At 30.7% G+C, this 11,246-nt stretch overlaps 1 protein-coding gene across 1 annotated transcript; it reads right to left on the reverse strand.

Moving 5' to 3' along the window:
- Positions 1 to 2,459: 2,459 nt before the first annotated feature.
- On the reverse strand, positions 2,460 to 4,814 carry LOC104591557 (uncharacterized). The gene is made up of 2 exons (XM_010250426.3): positions 4,602 to 4,814; positions 2,460 to 2,708 (listed from the first exon to the last, which is right to left on the reverse strand). The coding sequence occupies exons 1-2, from the start codon at positions 4,704 to 4,706 to the stop codon at positions 2,619 to 2,621; spliced, it is 195 nt and encodes a 64-aa protein (XP_010248728.1). The 5' UTR covers positions 4,707 to 4,814; the 3' UTR covers positions 2,460 to 2,618.
- Between the last annotated feature and the right edge of the window lie 6,432 nt (positions 4,815 to 11,246).

Raw genomic sequence — 11,246 nt, forward strand, 5'->3', positions numbered from 1 at the left:
TACAGATGAAAAATTAAGATACGCATGGAAACACATGGAAATGCTATAAATACTCTAATAAATCATAAATAAATATCAATATCACTAAATATAAGACATAAATGAACTATTTATGCATAAAAATAGCATGTTTTAATGGGTTTACGAAAAAAACATATTATAATCAATAAACGGAAAGTCGGGAACAGAAACATACTATCTAATTATGGACATAATAGATCAAGTAATTATTTTTCATGTTTTATTCTAATTTTCTAAAAACTAAATAATTATTTTGCATGTTTTATTCTAAAAATTAAATTAAAATTAAGAAAAGTAAATATGTAACAAAAAATTGAATGGATTTATGGACATAATAGATGAAATAATTATTTTGCATATTTTGTTCTAAAAGTAAACTAAAATTAAAAAATAAATAAATATCAATGATTCAATGTTTTAAAATACAGAAGTGTTCCACTACCTAGAAGCGTGAAGCATAGTTCAGAATGCAAGGGGCGTAAGCTTCCTTAAGAAGAGGAAGGAGGAAGGGGGGATTTCATTTTTTTTTCTTAATCTTTTATATTAAAAAAAATAAAAATGCATAACGTTTGTTAAAAGGGGGGTCTTGCTTCGACAAGACCCCCCTAACTCTAAAAAATAAAATTGGGCTACATCGAAAATGGGGACAAGGGGATTTGGGCGGCGAAGCCCCCCAGCCGAAGGGGTAGGGGTAAACCACTTTCTTTCCCCTTATCTTTTTTAACATTGGTTGAAAATATAAAAAAAAAATTGAAAAAAGATATTTGTTTTCATTCCTTTTTACACAACCTTGAAAAACTTATTAAATCTTGACATCTTGTAAATTTATAAATGTTTTTGGCAAATTTTTACAAGATTTGAGTCTTTAGAAAGATTAAAAGGCTTTTTGGAGGGTTTGGGAAAGAAATAGGGCTTTTGAAATGGGTTTAGAAACCCTCTTTCGAAATCATTTCTATTTGTGTTTTAACAACAGTAAAATCATTGTGTATCGGCCAATACACAATCGAAACTCACCGATACGGTGTCAATACGCCTTCGGCACGATGAAAAGGAATGGTACGATTGATTTCAAACCGTTCCCCATGCCGGAAGCCTTAAGATACGGTACGTAACAACCGATACGGGATGAAAAGGGATCATCAAAGGCATGACAAGCACTCAAGTCCAAGAATGTTTCTAGGAATCAAAAGGGATCATCAAAGCCTTAAGATACTTTTGAGTGTCACCTTCTACAGATGAGCGCGAAAAATTATTTCTCATCCAGGGAGGTGGGATATCATGAAGCTCATAATATTCATCATTTATACAAGCTTCATAAGCCACTCTTGGTTGCAAGTAGTAACATCTTTATCCTCATCTTTTCATCATTGCTGTTTTTCTGTGAAGGGTGTTCCAGAGCAGGAGAGGTTTATGAGTTTTAACTCACCGATGATGGCATAAGTTATTCTCACCTTTTTTTTTAATTATTACAGTGCATGAGATTTGCGTTAGGACCTTAGGGGTGTCAGCGAACCGAGTTATTCATTAGCTACTTGATCTAAGCTGGCTAAATACTCAAACTTGATTTGAAGATAATCAAGTTTGAGTCAAGCTTTACTCAAGTCGAGTAATTAGTCAACTCCAGTTTGAGCTTTTCAATATTTGGCTGTGTTATGAGCCTAATCGAGCTTATAATAACATATTAAATTTTCGATATATTTATTTATAATATAAATAAATAAATTTATAATCGCATTTTATAATATATTTTTAATAATAATTTATTTATAATCTTCTCGAGGCCTTGAGTTGGCCAAGCTCAAGTATATTGCAAGTATTGGCTTGAGTCGAGTTCATGGGAAACTTGAAACTTGGTCAAGCTCGAGTCGACTTTCAAGCTCCAAGCTTTTAGAGTCTAGTCAGTTTGATTTGGCTTGATTACAACCCTAATCTGCAATCAACCATTGCTGAAAAAATTAGCAGAACGGTAAATTCTCTTGATGGGAGACTCTGCTCAATACCCTCCTTCAAGGAGATAACGTTAGAATATCCTGAAGACAGGGAGATTATAAAGTTCCATGGACTTCCAGTCTTCTATCAAGGATTAAAACTTGAGCCACATACAGGTTTTCAACTATTACCATGATCATGGTTCTGCATACTTATTGTGATCACGGATGACGGATCTTTATTTTCCAGTAAAAGATTGAAGTGGAGGCATCAAGACTCTCTACCTGGCAATGGCAGAATATCTGACTTGTGACTGACATGAAAAGAATTTGAATAGTGGCAGTGGTGCAAAATAGAAAAGTGATGGAATTAGTATAGTATTTATGAAAAGGCTGAGCAATTTGTGTAGCATCTAGCATTTCAACCCTTGGAAGATGAACCATTTAAAGCGCCAACGCCACTATAAAGTACAGATCTCAACAACAGATGAGCGTCAATCAAACAGTAAATAGAAAAAAGCAAATAATTTTCCATTTTCAACCAAAGGATTCAGTCCAGAATGTTACTGTATTTTATGAAGATTTAGTTCGCAAAAGATTAGAACAATTCTAGGACAGAAAATTACAAAATAGGAAGCATTCGTAGCTGCCACCAACAAAACGAGAAGACTATGCAAGAGAATCCTTTTGCCTGGCTTGTTGATGCAGTAGTTCTTCTCTAACCCTCTTAATTTCCATTTCCCTTTCCAATCTTTCTTTCTGCAATCATAAGAAGGCGAAAGATTTATCAATAAAGGAACAAAAGCTTACACCTGAAGTTGAAATTTCAATAACAACAATAAGCTGTAGTTTGATAAAATACTGGACTAGCTCAAATAGATCATATGTCCAAACTTTCAAGTCTGAGCCAAAGCTCCAGCTAACCTTTGTTATCAACTATTGGTAAAGACATGCACCTAACATTGTCTCTAGCAATTTAAAGCTAAATGAGTAATTGAGATGAGTGGGCTAACAATGCAACATCTAATCCCCATGAAGTATGTGTCTGTATGTGCCTGTGCTTGTATAAATTTCAAGTTTAACCATTTAATGCATTGGTTTTTATGAACCAAAGTTCTGTCTGTATGTTCATAGTTGTCGAGGCGCCCGTTGTAGGCTTGCCTCCCCTAATAGCCAAACAGTTTTTTACATTGTATTATAAAATACTTTTATATTTTTAACTTTTTGAGATTATAATTACAAAATGACATTATTAAACTAAAATATTCATTTTGTATGTTTATATACTAATTTCTTTTTATTATTTTCTTATTTCTTAGGTTTAGTCAACATAGACATTACTAAATGCTCTATTGAACCCTCAAAGACTTCAAAACCTCAACCAATAAGTAAGGAAAAACTTAAAACTTTGTCTGATCAACAGTACATTATTTCCATGCTTAAGGCATAGGCCAAAAAACAAATTTTCTACTGACCATTGAAGTTTAACAACCTTCTGAAACTTGGCCCTTCCTTTCCAAACTGATAAACACTTTAAACACTTTAGGTATTAACGCTTCAGCAGAACTTCACCATCTTTAAATGATTTCCCTACTATTTTCCATTTAGATAAAACCAAATTCCATGATTTTCCCAAATGAATACTTTTACCCATCCAAAGAAATAACAATTTTGTATCACTTAAAGAAAATAACATCATTCTAACATCTTTACTAATCCGGGATTCTGAATACTATTGCTTGAAAAGAATGTTTTTCATTTTGATTTCAGACAACATTTTGACCTGATCTAGAAAATTCAACTGAAATCTGCTGATACTTAAAGTTCTTAGAACAAAATAGGGAAAAAAATGAAATCTTTAATTAATTTCCTTTTCCCAGTTATTTTTTGATAAATTTATTTTTTCCCCTATTATTTATTCTCTATTTCTTATGAATCCCTCCTATTTTCTTCCCCTCTATTTTTCGCATTCTGAACCTAAATCTGTAATGCTTTCTTTTTAGTAGTTATATAAAGATCTAGCTCCAGTCTCCTTTGGAGCAAATTGTCAGAATTTTCAGAATTACGACGACATTAAAAAAGTCAGATTTCCAACAGATTATGATGGTTTTGTTGTAACCAATCATATTGATAACTGATGGAGATAGAAGACCATCAATTGAGGTGCAAATGTAATCATTTCACTTGGTGTCGAAAAATGGAACCAAAGAAACCCATAACTTAAGGATTTTATCCAATCCGTGTAAGCCGGTCCATTAGTTTGGTTATATCAAAATTGATAAAAATTGTAAGAGGAGAGAAACCCTAAGAATGTGGAGTAAGTAACGAAATCAAGTTTACACAATGTTCGAATTAGGATCGACAATGCACCTACACTTAAAAAATTGTCCTCCGTTAGATTTCAGTTCAGAATTTCAGATCGCCACATATGGTGAAAAGATTCAAATTCTTCGAAACAGAAAAATAAACGGAACCTAGGTTTAACTGGAGTCAGTGCCAAGTTGTAATTTGTAGAACCCATAAGATGGACTACGTCGGTAAGCTGATGGATTGAAATGACAGAGCATGAATAATGTCATGATTCCAAATAGGAAATGAAATCAATTAAAAACATCCTTATTGGTAAGAAATGGAGAGAAAAAGAGAGAGAACCTTCTCGTCCTGATGGAGAGCAATCCAGACATGAACTTTCTCCATTGATTGCCAGAAGATGAAGGCCCCCAGTGTCATCGCGAAGTATGTGGCTACCCTCACCATCTTCTCCTTTTCCTCCCTTACTTTTCTTCCTCTTCGACTCCTCAACGCAGCGGACAGCGGGTTGCGAGGAGGGCTCTAAGCCTCCAAGTCCTTTTCATCCGTGCCAAACTGCCAAAGTGGTTACACAATAGGGGTGCAAGTGCAACTTGGGCGGGCTGGGTCGAGTTGAACATCAACCCGGGCCCAGCTCCAAACGTGCAAACATGAGTTCATGCCCAAATTTATAAACCCAGGCCCAAGACCTTAATCTAATATAATTAATGTGGGGTTGGTTGGGTTTGAAAAAATTTATGTATAGCAATTTTTTATTGGGATTTGGGCTTTATATCTCAATTTAAAAATATGGTTGATTAAAAATATGTACAAATCTCATAATCTCATATTTGAATGTATAAATACATATTTTATATTATGCACGAGATTTGTTAAAATAATAGAAACTATATTTTTATTTTTTAAAATAATTAACAATTATTTATATTTATATACTATTATTAATAATTTTTTTACAATGCAAAAATAACAATAATTAATTTCAGTTAGGGTTGTTTATCAAATTAATGAAACCAATAAATCCAACCAACTCAACCCAAGTTGGTCAGTTTTCTAGTATTTTTGGTTCAACAATTTCCTAATTCGATCATGTTGGATAATCAATCAAAATCGAATGGCCTGGCCATAGATATATATTAATATTTTATATTTTTAATATAATTTTTTGAATACAAGGAAGTGGAAATATTCCTATATTTCTTAGTCAAAAATATTTTATATCATAAATTTATTTTTTAATAATGCCACTATAATTTTTTAATTTAACTTTAATTTTTTAAGTTCGAATCTTTTGAACAGACTGACCAAACCAAAAATTGACTCAAATCGGTACAAACCGAGTTAGCCAGTTTTCACTAATGGTCAGTTTGGTCAGTTAGGGTTGTTTATCAAATTGATGAAACCAACAAATCCAACCAACTCAACCCAAGTTGGTCAGTTTTCTAGTAGTTTTGGTTCAACAATTTCCTAATTCGATCATGTTGGATAATCAATCAAAATCGAATGGCCTGGCTATAGATATATATTAATATTTTATATTTTTAATATAATTTCTTGAATACAAGGAAGTGGAAATATTCCTATATTTCTTAGTCTAAAATATTTTATATCATAAATTTATTTTTTAATAATGCCACTTCAATTTTTTAATTTAACTTTAATTTTTTAAGTTTGAATCTTTTGAACAGACTGACCAAACCAAAAATTGACCCAAATCGGTACAAACCGAGTTAGCCAGTTTTCACTAATAGTCAGTCAGTTTCGGGTGACCAATTCCCCAACCTAACCAATTCAATTTGGTTGGCCAAATAGCCTATAATCGAACCGAACCAACCCATGAGCACTCCTAATTTCAGCTAAATTAATAATCTAATCTCTAATAAATAACAATAGTTTAATCTCTAATAATTATTGAAATTTATAGAAAAAAATACACAATTATTGAAAATATATTGATAATAAAATACAATAAATAACTAATAAAATACAATAACTACAAAAATAAAATAAATACTAAAAAATATATTAAATTATTTAATAAATAGTTAATCTTTAATAAATATTAATCAATAAATTATAACAAAAATACAATAAATTAAATTAAAAAAGTTAAATAACAGTAGTTTAATATCCAATAATTATTGAAATTTTCTATTAAATAACAAAAAAAATAAATTTATTCATAATTATTGAAAATATATTTATCACAAAAAACAATAAATAATTATAGAGAACACAATAAATATTAATTTTAGTATAGATAAATATGTAATAAACATATATATGATTTTAAAATTATTATTAATAAATATTATTTTTTATTTTCTATTATTATTAATTGATATAAGTGAAATTAATTATTTACAATATTATTTGGTTGTTTAAATAATGTCATTATTTAAATTTTAAAATATTAATTATTTATTGAACTTAATAATCTATAAAATTATAATTTATACTATTATTACTTAATTTCGTTATTAATTTTATAAAATATTAAATTATTATTAATTTAAATATTGTGTTATAATTATTTTTCTACTTTTAAGAAATTTCTAAATTTATTACATAATTTTGTTATTTTAACTATTTAAAATCTAGTTATGTTAAATATTTCGTTATTTAAAATGTTTAGTTATTTAAATAATATATAAAATATTATTTAAGTAACATATAAACTATTTAAATAACTATTTAAGATATTTAGTTATTTAATTGTTTAAATATTATTTTTATTTTTTAAGGTTTATTTTTTATTGTTTGAATATCATTTAAATTGAATAATCTGGAACATCATAGTTTATATTGTTAGTATATAATTTTGTGATGAATTTTGTAAAAATATAAAATTATTAATAATTAAAATATTATTAAATCTATTATAACGATTTCTTTGTATTTTAATAAATATTTTAAAGCTATTATGGCTCCATTTGGAAGGAGTACAAATACAAACATGTAGAGCGTAAAACCTTATATTTTGTATAGATTTGTACTGTACATATTTGTATTTGTACTCTTTCCAAACTGAGCCTATATAATTTTGTTAGGGGTAAAAGACTTAAACCTCCCTTAAAATTTCTTGTAAATATTGAAACCTCCCTTCTTATTTTAAAATGGACTAAGACCTCCCTTATTGGACAAAATCCTCCCCTCTGTTAGCAATCCATAAGATCCATTTGCAAATAGAATATGGGTGGGTGAAATTTTTCTAAAAACACAATTTTACCCCTTTATGGTATTAATTCTGTCATTTCTCTCTCATGTATTTCTCGAGGTTTCTCTCTCACGAATCCCTCGAGATCCTTTTGTTGCACTTTGTATCATGTCTAACCATGTAGATCATCATTAGTTGATTTGTTAAAGAGACACATCAATGGTTTTTTTTTTCTTCTCTAAGCTGAAAAAAGACTTTTTGCCATCCATAATTATGCGAGTTTACTATATATGTATATATATATTATATAGACGGTCCATGCCACTTTCCTTCTCCTTGCTCCATTACCCCAACCCTACAGTCTCCTTGACTCTCTCTCTCCTCTCCCCCTTCACACCACTCTCAATTTGCCATTTCAGCACCCTCTCCCTTCATTCCTCTCCCTTTCCACTTGGTTATCTCTCTTCTACCACAGGCCACAACTCAAGTCTCTCACTTTCTATAACAACCTAACTTCTCTCCTTTATTAGTTCAATATTTGTTTTATCTCTCTTTCACTTCTATCTCTATTTCCCCTCTAAACTTGATTTCAAGCAAATTAAAGAGAAGGGTGTAAGGGGAATTCAATGTTTCCTATATATTCATGGCATCTTCCATTATTGTTAAATAATCTATTCTTAAATAATAATCTATTGTTAAATAATCCATTAGTTATTAAAATGATAAAAAATTTTTGGAAAATATTCTACCAAAAAGTAATTATTTAACAAGTATTAAATAATTTAATAATCTACCAAAAATTAATAAACAATCCATTATTTAATAATTTTTGGTTATTAATAAATGTTAAAAATTTCAATGTTTAGCATAATTTACTAATTTCTATAAAATCAATAATTATAGTTAACAATTATCAAATAATTTAGGGAAACCCTTTAACTAATAATCCATAATTATTTTTTTAAATAATTAAAAACATTAAGAAATTAATCTATGAAAAAATATTCTCCAAAACTATTTAAACAATAATCCATTATTATTATTATTGTTATTATTATTCAACTAAATAATTATTAAAAAAGTAGGTAAATTAAATTAGGAAATTAATCTATTAGAAATTGTTTCATAATTATTTAAATAACAATCCACTATTATTATTTCAATAAATAATTATTAAATAATTTAGGAAAATTATTAAGTTTATTCACACTGATCTAGACCACTTGGTTGACTTCGATCATACTTGGTTTTACATTAATTAATAACAAATTGTTTAATTTTAATTAAAATTTGTCATAATTTCACTAATTTACTATAATTACATTTAATTTGATTAATAGTAAATAATTTACATTAATTTATTGCTATTATAAATAATTAATTTAATATACATTACTACTAATCAATAGAAATTTCAATAATGTTTTGGAAATTATCATAAAGATATTGTAATTTTTTGTTATTTAATTTAATGTTAGTCAATTAGTTATAGAAAATTATTAAAATTGTAGGAACAACACTTTTTCCTATAAAACTGGGGCCCTACCCTGCCCCTGCCCTGAACGAGGCAAATTTTCTCAAATCTTAAACTAGGACAGGTGGGGACAAAGAAAATATTTTTTCCCCAAATTAGGGATGGGGTTTGCATGTAATTCCTCGAACCCAATGGTAAATTAGTAAAATATCTGCATATTTAATATTAATTTTTAAAATTTCTCTAAGTTTTCCTCATATTCTTATAATCTTAGGATCACATAATTTTATCTATAAAATACCCCCAAAATGTCATAATCCAATTCATAAAATACCCCCAAATTCCCATAGTCCTATTTGTAAAATATCCATAAATTATATTTTTTAGATGGTTGCCTCAAGGTGAAGAAAATTTGGGAATTCCCCATCCCCGACAGCCGACAGGCAATGGGTGACTTACCCCGAACCCGCCCCACCACTGGGGTCAGGCGGAGATAAGAGTAGAGTGCCTTAACTTTGGGGGGCAAGGGACAAAGAGGGGTGCCCATCCTGTGCATCGCACAGCCCCCGCTAGAGTAAATGGATTGATGCCTGGACAGATAAATAGACTTAACAAAAATCAACATCGTAATATCTATGGGTGTGAATCTTTACATAGTCTACACAGAATCAGACCGTGTATATTTAACAAAAAATGGGGTATCCTCTTTTTTCACGATTAACTATGTATATTGATTTTTTTTTCTCAAAAATTAACTACATTACCTGTAGGACGTTTTGGTGAACATCATCGGGTCCTGCCTCCTTTGGATCTAATTTATGATCTTCATCATATTAATATTGTCATCTGAAATTGGCCCATAACATTTTCTTTAAAGTAAAAGTGAGACAGTAGGTCAGCAGGTGGAGTTAAGAAAGAAATGCATGAAAATTTTATGATTTCTCTGTCAGTTGAAGGAGAGAGGAACGACTAATTATAACAATTGACAAACACATTTTGGAAATTGGAACCAACCCACCTCTCTCCAAACCTCCGTTTTTCTTTTCTTTTTTCCCCTGAGTTTACAGTGTTTCTTCCACTTCTGTGCTGCTGTCTCTTTTCCAAACATCTCTCCTACTTTTTGTATTAATTAAACCGGTCTGTTTATCTTTTTTTTTCTCCTCTCTTTGAACGCCATTTTTCTTCTTCTTTTTTCTTCGTAGAAGGGTAAAATAAGATTTTTAAAATTTTAAATGATTTTACATATGCCTTTTCATTGATGAAGGGTATATTTAAGTCATGTGGGATTAACTCACAAAGTATATTTAAGGCTCTGTTTGATGCGTTTTTTCGTGTGGTCTTTCGGCTGTTTACAAGTTAAGAAGACCGAAAATCAGTCTATTCCCGTTTGGCACACAAAAATCTCGCTACCAAAAGACGGGGCACCGAAAAGATGTGGGAAGCCCATTTTGGGCTGATTTCGGGAAGCTCCAAATGAAGCTTCCCACGTCTTCTGTGTTTTAATCTCATGCAAAAAGACCCAAAACGATGCATGGAAAGATGCACGTTTGCCAAATGGTCTTCGGACTGCCCAGATCTTATGTCAAACAATGTGTCTATTGACTGTCAAAGTTACGAGAATATCTTCTAAAAAATACATGCCAAACAGGCCCTAAATCTTTTTAAAAAGCGTAAGATAGGTTTAAGTCAATTTATGAAAACATAAGATATATTTAAGTCTTTTACCCTATATATATATATATATATATATATATATATACACAATATTTATTAGGATGGGCTCGAGTTAGGAGTTAGGTAGGTCTGGCCGGTTAACTGTTCGAACGGTTTTGACCATTTTTCATTTTTTTATTTTTTTTTTGTCAAACAGGTTGGCCGTTCAGGTCAAATGATCGGACCATTCGAACTAGTAACCGAAGCCCTAATCAATTCGATCACCGGTTCGATTTTAAAAACCATGCCAATCATACTACAATGTAATGTAAGGTTGATGTGAGGCGCAGACCAAATCCCATTACAACATAAAACATGTTGGAACAGTGTTGAGAGTCTTTTTTCGGAGGAAATCCCGACTCATGAATGACATGTATACGAGGGATGGATGCTCCCGATGTTGGAACTCGTGAATGACAACAAGTAGGAGGGATGTTCCCGATGCACCGACTACTAGACCAATTCACAGGCCAGGCATCGGGCTTGGCCATGAACATTTTACACTGCTTCGTGCATGAGTTTTAGGCGAACTGGCATCGGGCTTGTTCATAGGAATCTTATCCACAGTTGGACATTACAACTGTACATTGGGAATATCTTTCGTATTTACATGTTCTATAGTAATGTGGGATAAGGGTGAAAG

This window comes from Nelumbo nucifera, chromosome 4 (genome assembly GCF_055504915.1).
Source record: "Nelumbo nucifera cultivar China Antique chromosome 4, China Antique-T2T, whole genome shotgun sequence".
In the NCBI taxonomy this organism is placed as follows: Eukaryota; Viridiplantae; Streptophyta; class Magnoliopsida; order Proteales; family Nelumbonaceae; genus Nelumbo; species Nelumbo nucifera.